The sequence below is a fragment of the Staurois parvus genome, unplaced genomic scaffold (assembly GCF_062004578.1).
Source record: "Staurois parvus isolate SC_StPar_1 unplaced genomic scaffold, SC_StPar_1.0 ptg000988l, whole genome shotgun sequence".
NCBI classification, from domain to species: domain Eukaryota; kingdom Metazoa; phylum Chordata; class Amphibia; order Anura; family Ranidae; genus Staurois; species Staurois parvus.
In genome coordinates this window covers 4,701,263-4,721,890 of record NW_028318784.1, presented here as the reverse complement: position 1 = coordinate 4,721,890, position 20,628 = coordinate 4,701,263, and the positions used below count along the sequence as shown (strand labels likewise).

General features: G+C 40.3%; 1 protein-coding gene across 2 annotated transcripts in view; it reads left to right on the top strand.

The window, feature by feature from the left end:
- The window catches only part of CHODL (chondrolectin), a 120,457-nt gene that overhangs the window by 90,796 nt on the left and 9,033 nt on the right, over positions 1–20,628 (top strand). Inside the window, exons 2-4 of one of the 2 annotated variants that reach the window (XM_089657376.1) lie at positions 2,929–3,241; positions 8,061–8,218; positions 12,661–12,708. In XM_089657376.1, coding sequence (XP_089513502.1) covers positions 2,929–3,241; positions 8,061–8,218; positions 12,661–12,708 — 519 coding nt within the window. The remainder of the gene's footprint in view (positions 1–2,928; positions 3,242–8,060; positions 8,219–12,660; positions 12,709–20,628) is intronic. The other variant, XM_089657377.1, reaches the window with a different exon arrangement.

Sequence of the window (20,628 nt, the reverse complement as noted above, 5' to 3'; positions counted from 1 at the left end):
GTAGATCGAGAATAGGAGAGGTCCAAGGACAGAACCTTGGGGGACTCTGACAGTAAGAGGAGTAGGGCAGGAGGAAGTAGAGTTGTAAGTGACAGTGAAGGTGCGGTGAGATAGGTAAGATTCAAACCAACGGAGAGTACAGTCATGGAGACCAAGTAAATAGAGTTTTTTGAGGAGGAGTGGGTGGTCAACTGTGTCAAAAGCAGTGGAGAGGTCGAAGAGTAAGAGTACGGAATAGTGACCATTGGTTTTAGTGGTTAGCAAGTCATTTGTGATTTTTTGGAGAGCAGTTTCTGTGGAGTGTTGTGGGTGAAATCCAGACTGAAGGGGATCAAGAAGGTTTTTCCCAATAAGGTGGCAGCTGAGCCGGTTGTAGACTAGACTTTCAAGGGGTTTGGTGGAAAAAGAGAGTAAGAAGATGGGTCTTAGGTTGCTAAGATTGGTGGGGTCCAGTGAGGCCTTTTTAAATATGGATGTGACTAGCACATGTTTTAGAGAGTTGGGGAAGATGCCAGTAGAAGGGGAGAGATTGAAGATATGAGTTAAAGAGTGAAGAATAGAACCAGAGAGTGATTGTAGTATTTGCGAGAGAACAGGGTCCAGGGGACAGGTGGTTAAGTAGGCTTTAGAAAAATGTTTACCAACTTCCTCTATAAACCTTTGGGTTAAACAAGAGAACCATAGATCGTGCAGGTGGACAAGGAGTGTAGGGTGAGAGAGATGTCTGTACAGTGGAGAGCTCATCACCAATTGTATTAATCTTATTTTTGAAGTGATTAACTATCTCCTGGGCAGTGAGTGAGTTAGTGGGTGGAGGTAAAGAAGGACAAAGTAGAGAGTTAAAGGTAGAAAAGAGTTGACGGGGATTGCTTGTTTGGCAGTGTGGAGACAGGAGTTGTATTTTTGAAGGGCAAATTTATATTGGTCGAAGTCTTGCTGGGTCTTAGTCTAAACCTATAAATGCTCAAGAGCACGGCTTTGTTTTTTGAGGCATCTGGTATTGTCTATTTGCCAGGGCTGCAGCGGTCGGGGCCTAATTCTATGTGTAGTGAGGGGGGCCAATGTGTCCACGGTGGATGACAGTGAACTGTTGTAGACAGAAGTGGCCAGGCTGGGGCAGGACAGGGCTGAGATTTTGTCATCGAGACAATCTGTTGATGAAAAAAGAAGAGAAGGGTTAAGATAGCAAAGGTCTCTATGGGTAACTGTTTGGTAGTTGAAAGACGAGGAGGAAGCCAAGGAGAAAGTGAAGCTAATAGGGAGTGATCAGAGAGGAAAGGGAAAGTTGGTGAGGTTGCAAGGAGTGCATAGGTAGGAGAATATACGGTTGAGGCAGTTACTATTAGAGTGAGTAGAAGCATGTGTCCATTGTTTTAGGTCAAAAGAAGTGGTTAGGCTCAGAAGTTTAGAAGTAGCAGTAGTGTTAAGATCAACAGGGATGTTGAAGTAACCAAGAATGATTATGGGAATTTCAGAAGGAATAAAGAAAGGCAGCCAGACAGAGAAGTTATCAAGGAACCTTGATACCCATACAGGAGGCAGATAGATCACAGCAATTCTTAAGGAACCTGGAGAGAATAGATGAATACAGCGAACTTCAAATGAGGGGAGGGACAGAGAGGGAGGTGAATGAAGGACCTTAAAAGTCCTTTGAGGAAATAGGAGGATTCCAACTCCACCTCCTTTCCGCCCACTAGGCCTGGGAGAGTGAGTCCAGAGGTGACCACCATGGGAGAGGGCACCAGGATAGAGAAAGTCAGATTCATGAAGCCAGGTTTCCGTAATTACAAGTAGGTTAAAGGAGTTTGTGATAAAATGGCCATGGACAGAGGTGAGTTTGTTACATTCCAAAGGGCACAGGAAATTGGGAGGCTGGTTCTAGGAAGAAGAATAGTAACCAGATTGTGTGGATTGCGGCTGCTGTTAGAGGATAGTGTGTCGGTTGTGTTGGTCAAGGGAAAAAGATGGCGGCCTAGGATTTGGGGAAATGTCTCCAGATGTTAGGAGAAGCAGAAGGGTGAGAGAGGTAATATGGGAGTATTACTTATATGGAGGGACAGGTCCCAGTGTCCTGGAGGTTTGATTAGTATGTGGGTTCAGAATTAGCAGGAGTTGATTAGTACAGCAATAAGGTGAAGACAGGAGTGAGGGTGATATATAAAAGTTGTGGGGTAGAGAAGAGAGGTGAAGGAGAGAGAGTTTGAAGAGGATACAACTGTAAGAAGGAGGAGTAGGTACAGCATGTTACAGAGTAGTGTACAGAATAGGTCGGGTGAATCTCTTAAGAAGGGACATGGATAAAAACCAAGCAAGTTTCTTGTTCAATCCAGGGATTCCATTTCCATTATAATGTTTACATTTAATATAATTTTTTTACATGTTCCTTCTCTTCATTATTTGAAGGGTCTTTGTTGGTTTGCCAGTATTTAGTGATCAGTGATTTAGCCAGGGCTCCCTTAGAAAATAGTACATTTAGAGGGCTCCATTAGTAAATCGTTTTTATAGGTGATTGTAATCTTTGCTTGTGACTTTACCATCTGCAAGGAAATAATACTTGCTCTGTGATTTTGCTATATCCCTCATATCATTATTAGCAGCTTATAAATTCCCCGCTCTGCTTAACCGATTCACGCAATATAAGGGATATCGTTCCCACTGCTGAATTTTCTACTTTAAGTTAGAGAGGAGTAAGTTCTTGCTTCCCTTTTCTATGGCAACAGTGGTGGTGACGGCTCAAATCAAAAACTTTGACAAAAGCTATTAGCTGATTCAACTATCGTTCATGCAGAATTGAAATAACATTTATTTTGGTAGCTTTAACCTTTGATGGATTTATATTTTCACGGCATCTTGACGGACATTATAAAGCAATTACTTTTAATCCTTTCCAAGCTCTTGCATCCTTATATTTGTGTATTTTTATTACAGGCCGGAAGATTTGCTACGCAGACTACAAACATCCTTGTTATAAAATTGCTTACTTTCAAGACTTAACTGCACGAGTTGGCTACCATCATGCTCATCAGGTTTGCAGTGGAGAAGGAGGCCATCTTTTAAGCATTGAAAGTGAAGCTGAACAAAAACTGATTGAGAGAATGTTGCAAAATCTGACTAACTCAGGATCTGGAAAGTCAGACGGGGACTTTTGGATTGGGCTGTCACGGAACATGGAATCCATGGCAACTTCAGGAGCCTGTCCAGACTTTTACAAGTGGGCTGATGGTAGCACTGCACTGTTCAGGTATAATTATTAATGATCCCCATAATCTTCAAATGAATTTAGCATAAGGCAATAACTTAATTCAGTTTATTATAAAATGCTAATAGAATAACAATTTCAATGAATGTCTCTGGATACTCTCAAAAGCCAATTAAGTTGACTCATTCTGAGATAATGCATAACACACCTCTCTATTTTTAGTATAATGTCACAACATTTAATTTTTCATTTTACTGTAAGGTTATTATCAAGCTGGTCTCAGAAATTCTGAAGAAATTCAAGGATTATATTGTTAATTTTATGCGCTTGCTAAATGGTAACATGAACATCAATATAAAATTTACTCTAAAGTGTATATTGATTTTTCTGTATAATCGATGTATGTTATACTGCAAGTTTTAACCTAGTTAACAAATCTTATATTTTCACGATGAATTTTCAAGTGGACCTATCAATATAATTCACACTGTACAAATTAACAGGTCATATGCCAGTGTTACCAAATCACATTACTGGTCTGCAGTATTCTACGTTCTGGATCAAACAGCCTGGATCACATGATCTCTGTCTATCAATCACATCTGCAGAGAATCTATTGTTTTTGATGACCATTGAGTTACAAAAATCAAAAAGGTGTTCCCTATGCATGTAGATGATAAAACAAAATAGACATAAAAAAGAGTTTTACACATTAACACACATTGATAAGATTGTTTTTAACTCAAGCCAGCCATACCTGGATCAAAAGTTGGTTGGTTCAGCAGAGAACGGAAAAATTTCAGTCCATGTATGGGTTAGTTGGTTGTATTACTTTGAAAAGTAGTTCCTGCACTACGTTTGCTGATTTTGGGTGCGACTTGCTTAGACATCTGTGCATGCAGTTGCACAGATGTCTGCAAGTCACACCCAAAGTCACATTAACATGTGACTTTGAAATCACATGACTTCAACTGAAGTCCCACAATTTCTAATTCACATGCAGTGTGAATAGGGGCTTGCACACTGATTAGAGCCACACTGGTTGCAGTAAGACAAGCTAAATTTACCTAAAAAAAACCACCCAGCTCCACTGAACATAAAGCTAATGTAACCAAATGGTTAAAGGAGTTCTATGGTCACAGCATGCACTGTCATTTTATAACAAAAGCATTGTAATGACAATACAAACCAGGGGAGGACTGACCATTTGGAAACTCGGGCACTGCCCGAGGGCCCGGGGTCAGTAGGGGGCCCCATGAGATGCCCCTGGTACCTTTTTCATAGGCTTTTTTAAGTTTGGGCAAGGACACAGGGGCCCCATGATCTCCTATTGCCCGGGGGCCCCATGATTTGTCAGTCCGCCCCTGATACAAACAATAGTTATTTTTGACAATCCAATATAAGCTTACTTGAAAAATTTTGTTTCATGTTGTGAGTGCTGCCTGTCTGTTGGTCTTATTCCAAAACTTCTTGGTTTCCTTGCATGCTTTGCAGCTTCTGTTGACTACTTTCAGCTTTTAAGAACTACATATCCCATGGTATCTTGCTGCCTGCAAACAGTGATTCCTGTACTGGCTCTGCCTCCTGAAACTCCTCCTCTCAGCACCTCCTGTAGATCAGAAGGCAGGCTCTGTAAAATGTGCGACACAGCAGTGCCTACTCACAGCACCTAGTGCATACGTGTCACAGAATTCAAGGAAGTAAATGTATGTAGGTCTTTGTGAAGTAGGTTTACAAACTTCAGAATCATTCAGATTAAGGCTCCATGCGCACTAGCATTTTTTTAAGCTCAAAATAAACGCTGGTAATAGTGTTTTTTTTAGTAGCATTTTAGTAGTATTCAGAAGCTAGAAAAAAGCTGTTAGGAGTGTTTTAGTAGTGTTTAGCAGTGTTTAGGAGTATTTAATGTTTTTTTCTGCTGGAAAAATGCTCTAAAAAACTCTACAAAAACTATTTTTTTTCTGATCCTAGACGCTGAAGCTAATAGCCTAAAGTAATTTGTATGGACACATAGGAGAACACTATTTATCTTATAGGAGCAGAAAAAATATATGCTGATAATAGCTAGTAAAACGCTAGTGTGCATGGAGCCTAAAAAGAGTAGGTAGAAATGAATCTGGGCCATAGATTCACTTTATTTCCAGGGGTCTTCCAATTACTTTGATGATGTCACAGGTCATCCCTCTTCTCCATCTCTAGAGTTGGCCCTGACTACTGCACTGAATGGCCCTTACATATTGATGTGTGAGTTGCATTAAGTATATGTAAACACTCACCTTGTAAAGCAACCCATACAGTTTAAAATAGAAATGAAAGGGAAAACATTTGTGTATACATATAAAAACCATTAATGATATTCTTTTCAGTTTTTTTTTTTAAGTGATCATATACCATCTGTTCTCAGTTGCATAAGGGGCTCAGAGAGCTGGGGAAGGGTAAACAGCAGAAGACTGGTCTTCCCAGTGAATGGCTGTGCAGTGGGGGTGTATCAGCAGAAGTCTGTACAATGGAAGAGGCTGAGTTCCCAGCACAGCTAGAGAACTAACCATGCTGTGCTTTCATGCTTAGTGTGGTCAGTTTTTAATAGGAAAGCAGAGGAATGGCCGGAACACCAGGGATTTCACACAAACGGGATACTTTTTCATACAAGTACATGGTACAGCAGGCACACATCAGCAATATGAAATGTTGGGTTTACATATTCTTTAAGTTGATTGTGGAGATCTACTTAACTATTTTTCACCTTTTTGGAGCATAAGGTGGACTTTAACTCCTTGGCACCAATGGTACGCAACCATTTTTTTTTAAGTTATTTTATTAAATGTGTAGATTAGATTATTAGTCACTAGTGTCAGGTTAGATTAGCTACTACACTAGCGCTGCTTAACTGCTTCACTGGTTTTGAAATAAGACATCGGCCAAACAGCCTGCCTACTCCTAGACTTGTATTGTCAGAAGAAAAAGTAAAGCACCACCATTGTGCAGTATTGGAAAGCAGGAAACACTGCTTTTGTATGTAATGAGCAAACATGGTTGTTCTTCTGCATGGTGATAGCTTCAAATTGTACAGAAAAACAATTTTGTATATTTTAAATATTATAATATGATGATCTCTTGATTGGTTTGCCTAAGCTAAATATTAAAAATAGTCCCCTTTTAAATGGGGTAGACTCTGTTCCGAATAGCAGGAGATCCACTGAGTGGAGAAGACAAATGAAATATCCATGTCTGCTCAGTATCTGCAGAGCAGACATGGACAGGGCCAGCTATGATCTATGTGTAGCCTGGTATAAAGGACTCCTCTGACATTTACACCTGACTGCCCTCCGATCCAATCTGATCTACCGAAATGGACGAGAACAGATCCACTTCTGTATTTTTTTTTTAGTGGACCGAATTGGACCTGGAGGTAGGCAGGTGTAAATGGACCATCCAATCAGGTTCACCTGAAAAAAACTGACAGTCAGACCTGATTGAACCTGCTGTGTGAAAGGAGCCTTAAAGTAATATTAACCCCTTGGCACCAGCACCTCCCGACTCTTTAAGGGTTTCGGAAGCCAGGAAGTGGGGTGGGGTTTTAAGGTCATGTGACTGCCGTGAATCACCATGACGGCGGTCACATGATCGGTAAAGGTCCCAATCGAAACAGGAGATCGGCGTCAAGACCCAGACTCCAGGAGGCCACACATTTGCGTACAGCCGGCGTGAAGAGGTTAAAGGCGATTATTTCTTTTTTAAAAATAACAAACATGTTATACTTACCTGCTCTGTGTATTGATTTTGCATAGAGCACCCCTGATCCTCCTCTTCTTGGGCCCCATGGCGGCACTCTTAAGCCCTCCCTCCTTCTGTGAGCCCCAACAGCAAGCAGCTTGCTATGGGGGCACCCAAGCAGGCTTGCTCCAGAGCCACTGTTCTGTGTGTCTATTCACATACAGAGCCGTGGCTCGACCCCGCCCCTTCTTTCTTCTTATAAGCTTCCTTGCTGTGATTGAAAGCAGCAGGAGCCAATGTATGTTTCAGCCAATGACGAGGGAGAGCCCCAGAGAATCCAGGCTTTTGTGCACATTGCTGGATCACGATGGGGCTCAGGTAAGTATTAGGGGGGCTTGAGGGGGGAGGGGTGGCTGCACATAGAATGCATGAAGGCAAAAAAACCCCTTGAGCATTACAACCACTTTGAGGGAAGATTTACTAAAACTGCTGCACTCAGGAAATGGTATAGCTCTGCATGGTAGCCAATCAGCTTCTAACTTTAGCTTGTTGAATTAATCTTTGACAATAAAACCTGGAAGCTGATTGGTTTATATGCAGGGCTGCACCAGTTTTAGTAAATAACTCTCTTATTGGAGTATTACACCAAAGTGAATTTAGGTAATGGGATAGTTTGATTCCTGAGGGTGGGTTCTATCTTAGGTATGCATTTTGAGGTTCAAAATCCAATTCCATGGAAGCATAGATTTCTATGGCCACTTTAATAGGGTCAATATGTGTTGCATAACTTGACTACAACTCTAAGACTAATTTGTTATTTTCACTCTGATAACTAGAAAAGCACACAAGTGCACATTCCTAGTTCTCTTCTACTACGTTAACATTCTTGCTGCATGGGCATTGTTCTTGTGACTTAAAAAAGTGTATTGATGTTACCAAGTGGTTAAAAATACATATGTAGTTTTTTTTCAGTAAAACAAGATGGAGTGCTATGTAAAAATAATGAGATGTCACCTTTTTGTAAATTTAGAGATATCAGCATAATGCCAGATGATTGCTGATTGGCTGGTATGGGTTATTCCACTTTGAATATTGGTCTGTCCAATGTTAAAAACAAGGATAATGAACTGTTTATGTGCTTTGACAGGAACTGGTATGCAGATGAACCATCATGTGGCAGTGAAGGGTGTGTGGTCATGTACCACCAGCCGACTGCTAATCCTGGAATAGGAGGACCATACATGTACCAGTGGAATGATGACCGGTGCAACATGAAGCACAATTTTATATGCAAATACCCACCAGGTAGGTGGAATACAATCATTTCCTGTCTAATATAAAAAGGTTCTCTACAAAAAAAGAGAATTATTTCTTTCATAGTTCTGAGAAAAACTGTTGAGTGATTTATAGCCTTCAGCATACGAGTCTCCAGTGGAGAGCCGAGAGTGAAGCCTGAGCCCCCACGTCAAACCAGCCATTCAAAGACTGACTGTTTCCAGGAGCTGCTGCCATAGATACCTATTAGGTTCAGTTCCATATCTGTTGCCCGTTTTAATAAAAATCTGTACTTGATGATGTATTTGTCACATAGATCCAAATGTGTGATAACAGACAATGTCTGCTTACGACCCTTTCATGTATCCCTTTGATCTCTGGGAACACAGCCTCACTCGAGCTCAGCTAAGACCGTACAAATACAACCCTGCAGCCTAATGAAGATATCTTCTGGTTAATGTCTGTGAAGAAATAAAGAGTAACATCAAAAGAACCAACATATGTATCTCTTGCTACAATCAATGTTAGTGTGGATAAGTCAAATGTCAACAGGATGCAGACACAGAAAAAGACTGTTCTGCCTGGGAGGGCAGGGATAAAAGAGCGTTTTATCAAAAAGTGCATAAATATTGTTTATATGTGCAAATACACATGTACATACAAAAAACAAAACAATAGTATTTTTGTAAATGAAGGCAGACTAAGCATGGTTGCATCGTAAAACTCTTTTATGATACTTGTATAAATAAATTCTTTGTTGTTTGCATGTCTACATTTTACCAAATCTTGAGTAACCTTTAAATATATGATATATTATAAATAATTGATTGATATAGTATCATGTGAGTTTTTCTGTTTATAGATGTTGATGTGACACTAAAGCTTCATTTAAAAAAAAAATAACAAACATGTCTATTCTTACCTACTCTGTGCAGTGGTTTTGCATAGAGCAGCCCAGATTCTCTTCTCTTCGGGTCCCCGCCAGCACTCCTGGCTCCTCTCCCTCAAGCAGTGTCCCCAGGGAAAGCCGTTAGCCCTGGGGGTACCACTACATGCTTGTCCCTGAGCTGCAGCTCTATGCGTCTATAATACACATAGAGCCATGGCTCGGCCCTGCCCCCCCACTCTCTCCTCATTGGTTCACTAACTGTGATTGAATGGGCTCCCACTGCTGTTTCAACCAATGAGGAGAAAGAGCAGAGACAGCAGAGGCTGTCAAGAACATCCCTGGATTGGAGGGATGTTCACACAGAAGGTTTTTTACCTTCATGCATAGAATACATGAAGATAAAAAAACCTTGCACCTTTAGAACCACTTTAAGGGTAGCTGTTAGCAGGCCAGATAGTGGTACAGTGAAGGCAGGGATTACTGTTGCCTTTACTTTAAAAAAGGTGCATTTCTGGTCCCCTTTAAGGCTGCAGGAAGCTAGCTACATGAACATGACAGAGGTATCCAAAACACTGACCTGTTACTGGAGAATTTACCAGAAAAACTGTGGCTGAGCCTCAGTTCACAATGATGGGACTTATCATCTTGATGCGACTTAGGACACATATAGTGGCATGACAAGTCATAACATATTCATTTAATGGGTGCCTTCTGAATCAATGCAACTCAAAAAGAAGTTCCTGCACGTAATTTCTGCATCTTTAGTGCCACTTCTGTGCCGTAGACTGCAATGTTAAAATCACAAAAGATACAAGGATTGCCTTAATCTAGTCACACAGAAGTTGCAAGCAAGTTGGAACGCAAAGTCACACTGGAAGTTGCACAACTTTCATGTCTCAGCAGTATTAACCTTAGCCTGAAATCTAGCCTATTCTCAATAAAGGTAGAACTCAGGTCAATTGTAGTGATACAATCCTTGAGGGACTAAAACCTTTAAGGTTGAGATTACTCCATCATCTGGAAGGAATTCTGGACAGCAAATATAATTTTTGAGTAATGTAAACAGACAAACTGTTACTTTTGTTCTTCAATCCACTGTTAGAACCTTGTTAAGCTCTGTGTGAATGTTAGAATCCCCAGTTAAAGTGTTGAGTTTAATTGCTGGCTGTAGAGTGTTGTCTCTACAAAAGCATAAACTGTGCTGCTATCTGCAATGGTCCATACCTCTACGAGTGTCAACAGACTGCATTGGGAACCCCCAAAGCAACCAGTCTGTTTTCAGCAATTCTGCCCTCTAAGATCAAGCTAGTATCAAAGTTGTCAGGCTGTGGTGTAGCCTCAGATGAAGCAAGCATATATATTTATGTAATTATTCTTGGAAAAATAAGAAAAGTTTCAGGTGGCTGGATTGTGTTTGCATGCCCAACTGCTGTCCAATGTCTATAGCCAACTTAAGGTCTCTTTTCCACTTTTAAGAACACATGCTTTTTAAACATACCTCTTTAAAAGGCATTTTCTGCATATTCTGCATGGTGTCCAGGAAAATGGAAGCTTTATGCATTAAAATGTTTAATATATGCTATCTATCATTCATGCATAGGATGTGCCTTCTGGAATATGAAGGTAACCTGCAAAAAGTAGGATTCCTTAAAAAAGATCTAAACCCAATTATTAAAAAGTTATATTTACTATGACATATTAATGCTTTGCAGTGCAATCTTGGAAATCTGCAGCTTTCATTAGAATAACTTGGTGATCCAGCCATAGAGGGTCTTTTTCAGGCACCTCCTGTCATTGGATGACTACTGTCTTCCAGTTGTACTCCTGTATTATTATCATGGTGGCGACTAGCAGTGGCTATGCCAATCACATTATGCAATGGTGTGCTGCTGATACTTGAATATAACAGGCTATAGCAGGCTAGAGGAAATCACCAGTATTATTATTATTATTATTATTATTATTATTATTATTATTATTATTATACAGGATTTATATAGAGCCAACAGTTTGCAAAGGGCTTTACAATATAAAGGTAGACAGTACAGTTACAATACAAAAGAAAAACAAGATGATTAAGAAGGCCTTGCTCATAAGCGCTTACAATCTAATAGGGTGGGGCAAGTGGTAAAAAAGGTTATAACTTTGGGGAGATGAGCTGATGAAAGTTATAGATGGGCGTGATTAATATGAAAATAAGGGAAAAAACACAAAAACTGTATTACATAGAAAAAATAATGATCGTTTATGATGCTCAGTGCTTTCACAAACTAAATGTCATCTGGTTAAAGTGAACCTAAGATCAAAAAGTGATGATTAGATTATAGAGAACAAATAGACATGTTAATTGTGCCTAAGCAGTTCTCTAAAAATGTACCTTTGTTCTAAACTGCACCTGAAAAAAAGCTGTGCACTTCCTGGTATGTGAAGGTGCCTAGGCACTTTTGAGTTTATAGCCTCATAAGTATATATTTGCACTGAGATCTAAGGTACTGCTGCTTTCGACTGGTAATCTCAGAGAATTTATTATTATTATTATACAGAATTTATATAGCGCCAACAGTTTGCTCAGCGCTTTACAATATAACGGGAGACAATAGAGCAACAATACAGTTCAATACAAGAGGGAAAGGAGGGCCCTACTCCTTGATTTGAAATGAGATTTGGTGATGTCACTATTGTGCTGCTCACTATTGTTCCTGCTGGAGGCTATAATGTCAGGGTGCAAATCCCTGCCTCTACTGTTGGCCGCCTCCATTTTGCAGAGCAAGGCATGCTGAGGCCATGTTCACATCTGGGTGTTTGCAGTCTCATACAGAAACGCAGCGTATCTGCCCATGATCTCATACACTTTGCAAAAAGACAAATCACACCATGCCTGTTCAGATGCCATTCCTTGTCAATGGCACAAAAACACAGTGGGGTTCTGCAGCGATTGTTGTGTGATAAATCGCACTGCAATCGTGGCAAATCACATTGCGCGAAGCTTGTTGCCTAAAGTAAGCTCCTGCTCCTTTTTAATCAACAAGCTTTGCACAATGCTGTTTGCCATGATTGCAGCATGTTTATTGTGCGAAATTTGCGGCAGAACCTCGCCGTATTTGGTGATGTGATTTGTCATTTTTGCAGATCGTTTTGAGATCGCGAGCAGAATGAAATGTGAAGTGGGCCTAAATCAGTAATAGGTAAAGATCAGCTGCAGGAAGACCACAGGCAATACTGGTGACTATTCTTTTGTCCTCTACATGCCTTGTTAACACAGCTTCAAGAATTCTGTATCTCTTTAAGGTTTAGATCTACTTTAAAGCTGCATTGTAAAAGTGCGTATAGGTCAAAACAACGGCACAGAACTCTGCTTGCACTTTAGATGCCATAAAAATGTGCCTAAAGCATCGGGATGTCAACGGGCCCTTAACTCAGTAACATGCCTTTTTTCAATGTATTATATCTAATAGGCTCAAGGTTAGCTGAAGCTTTTTGGTGTTGTAGCAGTTTATTTGGCATGATGTAAAATAAATGACTGTTTGTTACAGCCAGCTAATGGATTTCTACACCTCTTGGGCTATTTTCTTTTCTTTAACAGAAAATATCCTAGAAAAAGAATTAGGAGACAGAGCAGAGCCAGACTATGGTAAGAAACTTAAAAAAAGCCTTCCAACGGGGGCGACAAGTACCCAATGATTCATCAGGAAGGAGGATAACTCAATAATAAAGGGCAAATTGATGGTAGCAAATAAAGATGGAAAGGCAATCAAGTAGAAACGAATAATTATCCATGTTTTTCAAATGTTCCCTTCTGTATTATAGTAATCCAATTTCCAGATTTGACGTAATGTTAGCAGGGACATGTCTCAAACACAGATTTTCACAACTAGTTTATATAGCTAGCCTTGAGGGAATAAAGATACTGAAACAATTGTATGGGCCAAACAGATGCTTAAATAAAGAATGAAGGAAACAGAAACTAGCTGGATATACAGATGGAATATGATTCACTTTAACTGATAGCATGATCTTTATCCCCCAATGTACTTCTCCTACACCCACATACAGGCTTATTTAACGTGACTGTTTTTTCATTTAAGCTTCATGTGGTGGGTATTTAAGTAGAGGTCTTCTTGTCATAGTTGTTAATATCAAAGAAATTGTTAAAATAAAGATATCATTTTTAGAGCACAGCCTATGGCAGTAGATCAATTACATCACTGGGGAATCGTATAATAAGTATTAGGGATCCTAATAAGATTTCACTTAATTGCTGAATGGACATTGGCAGAAGGGTAACTCGACATTGTACATGAACTACATTTGGGAACTATTTATTATTTTAATATATGCCCATGACTTAAGACTGCTCAATCAAATAGCAGGTGGAGCACATAATCTAATTTTCAATCATTACTATATATGAGCACATTTTCATGTATTCTAATATGCCAGAACAAATCTACAACTTAGCCACTTAACATCCACCCTATAGCAGTTTTACTGCTACAGGGTGACATTCCTGTCCAAAATCACGTGATTTGTTTTGCATCTCCGCCACAAGAAGAACAGAGCTGTATCTAAGTTTACATACAGTCAGGTCCATAAATATTGGGACATGGACACAATTCTAACATTTTTGGCTCTATACACCACCACAATGGATTTGAAATGAAACAAACAAGATGTGCTTTAACTGCAGGTTGTCAGCTTTAATTTGAGGGTATTTACATCCAAATCAGGTGAACGGTGTAGGAATTACAACAGTTTGCATATGTGCCTCCCACTTCTTAAGGGACCAAAAGTAATGGGACAGAATAATAAACATAAATCAAACTTTCACTTTTTAATACTTGGTTGCAAATCCTTTGCAGTCAATTACAGCCTGAAGTCTGGAATGCATAGACATCACCAGACGCTGGGTCTCATCCCTGGTGATGCTCTGCCAGGCCTCTACTGCAACTGTCTTCAGTTCCTGCTTGTTCTTGGGCCATTTTCCCTTCAGTTTTGTCTTCAGCAAGTGAAATGCATGCTCAATAGGATTCAGGTCAGGTGATTGACTTGGCCATTGCATAACATTCCTCTTAAAAAACTCTTTGGTTGCTTTTGCAGTATGCTTTGGGTCATTGTCCATCTGCACTGTGAAGCGGCGTCCAATGAGTTGTGAAGCATTTGGCTGAATATGAGCAGATAATATTGCCCGAAACACTTCACAATTCATCCTGCTGCTTTTGTCAGCAGTCACATCAACAATAAATACAAGAGAACCAGTTCCATTGGCAGCCATACATGCCCACGCCATGACACTACCACCACCATGCTTCACTGATGAGGTGGTATGCTTAGGATCATGAGCAGTTCCTTTCCTTCTCCATACTCTTCTCTTCCCGTCACTCTGGTACAAGTTGATCTTGGTCTCATCTGTCCATAGGATGTTGTTCCAGAACTGTGAAGGCTTTTTTAGATGTCGTTTGGCAAACTCTAATCTGGCCTTCCTGTTTTTGAGGCTCACCAATGGTTTACATCTTGTGGTGAACCCTCTGTATTCACTCTGGTGAAGTCTTCTCTTGATTGTTGACTTTGACACACATACACCTACCTCCTGGTGTTCTTGATCTGGCCAACTGTTGTGAAGGGTGTTTTCATCACCAGGGAAAGAATTCTTTGGTCATCCACCACAGTTGTTTTATGTGGTCTTCTGGGTCTTTTGGTGTTGCTGAGCTCACTGGTGCGTTCTTTCTTTTTAAGAATGTTCCAAACAGTTGTTGTGGCCACGCCTAATGTTTTTGCTATCTCTCTGATGGGTTTGTTTTGTTTTTTCAGCCTAATGATGGCTTGCTTCACTGATAGTGACAGCTCTTTGGATCTCATCTTGAGAGTTGACAGCAACAGATTCCAAATGCAAATAGCACACTTGAAATGAACTCTGGACCTTTTATCTGCTCATTGTAATTGGGATAATGAGGGAATAACACACACCTGGCCATAGAACAGCTGAGAAGCCAATTGTCCCATTACTTTTGGTCCCTTAAGAAGTGGGAGGCACATATGCAAACTGTTGTAATTCCTACACCGTTCACCTGATTTAGATGTAAATACCCTCAAATTAAAGCTGACAGTCTGCAGTTAAAGCACATCTTGTTCGTTTCATTTCAAATCCATTGTGGTGGTGTATAGAGCCAAAAATGTTAGAATTGTGTCAATGTCCCAATATTTATGGACCTGACTGTAGATACAGTTCTGTTGCAATGGGGGGATTCATTAATCATGTGTCTCTAGAGAGCTGAGAACACAATCCATCACTTCCCATAGTAAAAGCACCACCTAGTGTACACCAATCACATAGCTAGGCAAACACTTAACCCTTTGATCACCCTAGATATTAACCCCTTCCAGACCAGTGTCATTAGTATAGTGATTAGTGTATACTTGTAGCACTGATCACTGTATTAGTGTCACTGGTTCCCACATAGTATCAGTTAATGTAAAAATGTCTGCCACAATATCGCAGTCCCGCTGATCGCTGCCATTACTAGTATAAAAAAGAAAAAAAAAATCCAGTATATGTACCATAGTTTGCAGATGCTATAACGTTTGCGCAAACTAATCAATATACAATTATTGGTATTTTGTTCCAGGAAGTATGCAGCAGAATACATTTTAACCTAAATTTATAAAGAAATTAGATTTTTACATTTTTATTGGATATGTTTTATACCGTTTCCATGAAAATAAGACCTACCCCAAGAATAAGACCTACAGTAGTACTGTTTTTGGGAATTGCTGAAGTATAAGACCTACCCTGAAAATAAGACCTAGTTGTGATCAGCTGTTCCACCACTTCTGGCACTGGCCCTGTGTACACCAATATCTACTGTCTCCTATAAACATAGAAGCGCGGCTTCTGTGACAATCCCTCTTGTAAGTATCAGCACTATCCGCTCCCACAGAACCCCCCTACCTCTGTACTCACTGTGGGACAGGGAAGGAACAGATATCTGAGGGCGCAGTGTGTTTAGGGGTGGGGCAGGGCATCTCATCCTGCAGCCTAATGCATGGAAGCCAATGCCCCAGGGGTGATCACTGGCCAGTGAAGAAGAGGCGGAGTGGTGAGTGAGTGCGCTTGGTGCACTGTGTGGGAAGATAGGACCCGAAGCTCACTTCTGCATCCCCTGTCTGCAACTCACCCCTGCACCCTGGCTGTGGCTCATCTCTGCACCCTGTTTGAAACTCACCTGTCAATTCACCTCTACAACACCTGACTGCAGCTCATCTGTCATCAGCTGGCCCTCTCTATAGTAACCCTCATCCACAACTGCCTGCAGGTCACCTCTGTACCCCCTGTCCACACCTGTACATTAAAAAAATAAGACCTTTTTTGGGGGGGGAAACACATGTAGCAGAAAATAAAAAATATATTTTTTAAATTGTTAGTCTTTTTTTGTTTATAGCGCTAAAAGTAAATCAAGTACCACCACAAGAAAGTTCTATTTGTGGGGAAAAAAAAGGATATAAATTTAATTTGGGTGCAGTGTTGCATGACCATGCAATAGTCAATTAAAATAATGCAGTGCCATATCGCAAAAATAGCTTAGAAAGGGAAGTAAATATTCTGAAGTGTTAAAGGATAACTGAACCCAAGCACAAAATGAAATATATTGCAGCTTAGATGTGTTGGATGCATTTCTTTTTAGGAAAAGAACATGTGTAGCATGTGCAAAAAATATCTATTGATCTGGCCACAAATGCAATGTCCTTGTTACTTTCTGTGAGATGACCTGGATGCAGCTTTTTGTGTAAACATTTAATCTCCATCACCTACTGGAGATGAACCAAGACAGAGATTTTTGAAATACAGATTAGGTGGATCCCTCCATGGATACAGTGGGACAGTAAGTGTATTATTTGCAGATTACCAGCTGAAAATTAAAGTACCGTAGTGCTAAAGGTAAAATCATATTATATATGATACAGCTGTAGCATATACCTTTGAAGGAGTTGCTGTTTTTTTCAGGTTCCCTGTTCCCAGTGCCCACTTGGAAGAGTGGATATTTATTGCAGCAATATAAACAATAGGATAATCACCAAATAAATGGAAATGGCATTAATCACTTGAACAGGCATGTGAAACAGTGGCAAAATAAAGTATACAACTGAAAATAAGTAAGCAGAGCAGAGAATGACTCCCAAACCGTAAACTATGGAAGGTCCTGTCCAAGGGACAAAGCTATGACAATGTTCCAGCAGCCTTCATTAAATTCTTCCCTACTGGCTACAGGCCCAAAGCCAGCGTTGGGGTGCTCAAAGATAAAGTCCCTCCTAACCCTAGTATAGGTGTCTAAATGATATCCCAGTAAGCAATGCTGTTACTTAGGTAGGGTGTGGTAGGGTTTGTCCAGTAACCTTTCACTGACTCCTGGGGTAATGACTTGACTTTTCCCACTCTGTCTCCAAAGTCAGAATCCTCCACCAATGATCAGATGACAACACCAGACTCAAAAATGGAATTTCCAGAAACCAGGAGATGTCTGCTACTCAACCTTTTACCATGTTTGGTAACATGTCCTGATAGCAGCATGCTGTTTTGTGTCTGCTTCCCACAATGTTCTCCTAAAGACTGCCCCTAGCCTAAGAACAGCCCTTTTCATCTCCACAGAGCCTGTGGTAATGCTGGGATTTATAGTTCCAGTGCTAATCTGAAGTACAAGCTTGCGGACTACAACCCCCCCTCCCCCTCAAGTCTCAGTTCTAATCTGAAGTACAGGCTTAGTCAGCTTGCGGACTACAACCCCCCCCCTCCCCCTCAAGTCTCAGTTCCTTCCAGTACAGAAGATGTACACCAGACATCCTCTGTGTTCTTCGGTGATGGATTGGGCTTCCCTCCATCTCTCCGTCTCTACACAGCCCAGCACCGATCAATGTCCCCTCTCTATCTCTCTCTGCAGCCTCTCTTCTAGCCCTGCAGTGACCCAAGAAGAAGAGAGAAAGTGAGGGGTTGGTAGCAGTGATAATAGCCTAGTCCTTTCTATGATACAGAGAAGTTCTGTGGACTAGGCAGCAGCTGTCCAGGCACTACACAACTTTAAGAAAGCAAGTTTTGTTTTTCTGAGTCGCCCTATAACTTTTTTTTACCAACTTATCCTGCTGTTATCTTTCAACTTCCTATACCAGACCAAGTCATGCTGTAAAAGTGGAAGTTAGAGGGCTGAGACAAACCATTTTACACTGACAGTGCTTACAATAGTCAGTTTTTATTAATTTAGCTAAAACCTTTATCTCAAAGAAAAAAGGTATTTCTGTAAATGCTTAAAATGTTGTCAGCTGAAGATAGAATAATTTTATAGTCACTTATGTAAAGTCCATCTGAATCTACTAATCCATTTAACATTACCATCTTTAGACATTGCTGCTGTCCAAGGGTGTCTCTGTTGCTGCTCTGTAGTTAGAGGAGCCACCCTAGGAGAAGAAGTGTGTTACTGGCAAGATTACTTGGTGAAAATAAACAAAAAAAAATTAAATAAGAAAACAAATACATCCTCCATATCTAAGGACTGGCAATATATTAAAAGTGTGTGTCCTTTGGTTTAGATATGCTTTGTGTGAGAAAAGCCTGAAAAATAAATCTAATGCCGCCAGGACATCTAAGAAATGGTATATATTACAGATTTGTTTCAGGTTTAGATATGCTTTAATGCACAGCATCAACAATGAAAACTATAGTGCCTAAATTTAGTCCTCCCGATATTTGGCACCAAAAGGTCCCTACCTGAAGCAACTGATCTGCATGTACAACGTTGTAAAGTTCACATGGTTCATGTGTACCTTGGGAAGACATAAATGTTTGTGTGCAGGGTCCAGGTTTAGAAGAATTTGAGACTAATGCAATGTGGATACTCATATTATATAGTGGGATGTGCTGGCGTCCTACATGTACTCAACTTTTTGAAAAGTTTAGATACTGTATGTATGGGAATTCTTAGAGCTCCTTAGGCATGCTGGAGACCTGTAGATTTATCACTGAAGACAAATTGACCAAGCTTTAGATCACTCCTTACATTTTCTGTCTCTTACTGTATGCATTCTGTATTTGCTCAGTTATATTACTTATTTTCCCCTTTTCAATGATTATTTACAATTCTCCATTTGGCACTTATACTTTCTCTTAGTCCACCTGCAAAGACTCACAAATATCCACTGGGCCTATTAGTGAGGTCCACCTAATGCAGCTTTCTATGATTGTGTGACAACAATGCTGCTCTTCTGAATTTAGAGCAGAGTTGCCCCTCTCATGTAGGCTGTCCCTGATGACAATACAGTGGGATGAATCAACATTGCATGGGGTGTGACTTTCAGCATTGTCGCTGCAGATTCCCAAACCTGTGACATGTCAAGTAGTACCTATCCACACCTAGTTCTGCCTATAACTTTCTGTATTGTGAGTGTTGCTTTTGTTACTGAAACCCCCACCGTGAGCTGTAGGGTCTGGGAGGGGAAACATTAAAGACACAAATAAAGAAGGATTTGGCTCACAAGGGGAAGGTAAAGAAGCGTTGTTTTTACTTTATGAGACTTGTGCATCACTTGTTTATAATGTCCTACCTTTAGTTATACTTTAAATTAAGGACATTGTATAGTTGATTGGCTGCACTGAACCAAAATAATCCAGGACATCCTTGATCAGATCAAAGGACAGAACTATAAGTGTTGTTTCATATTGAGGTACGTTAGACATCTGAAATCAGAAATGGATTTATAGCTCAGAAATTAGAAAGTAAGAACCCTTTTATCTATGGCCTAAGGAGATATAATTGGAATGAGCCATGCTACTGCAATCAGCATCAGTGCTGTGCTATTAGAAGAGCCATTTTATCAGAAATGCAGAATTACCATAAGCCTACTATTATCTCAAGGGTCACATAATGTGATATGCAGTAAATAAAAAGAGGTGCCAGAGGTGTCATGCTATCAATAGAGACATTTGAAGTGTGTCATACTGCTGCCAGGTGGATATTACCTCCACATTTCTCATGCTACCAAAGAAAATGTGTTACCTGATAAGTGGCACTCCAGACCTACAGACCCCCCATATGCCCATCTCCTTTTCAAAGTTCAAACTATCCAGCAAAAGGAAAAAAAATAAATATATACCTTCATGGTAAATGGAGGCTCAGGGAGTGATTACCATCTGCAATAAATGACATAATTATACGAGTCCAACATCATAGAATATCCTTCTATGTAATTCTGATATATTGCAGATGGTAATCACTCCCTGTGCCCCTATGTGCCATGAAGGTTAATATTTCTTTGTTCCTTTTTGCTGGATAGTGATATTGGTTGCAGGTGAAGAGCAAATGGGGTTAATGCAAGTTGGATGATATTACTAATGGTACAGTTCAAACTAGTCAAGGAAAAATACTACTGATGTCCTAATGTAACACAAAGGGGTAGCCACTAGGTAAACAGAGGTAACCTAGGCTCTGGGAGCACAACAGTTACCCAGAACTAAGAATACCTTTTGTTCTGCCTCTCATTGCATAAGGAGAGGACTGAAAAGTTTAGGCCT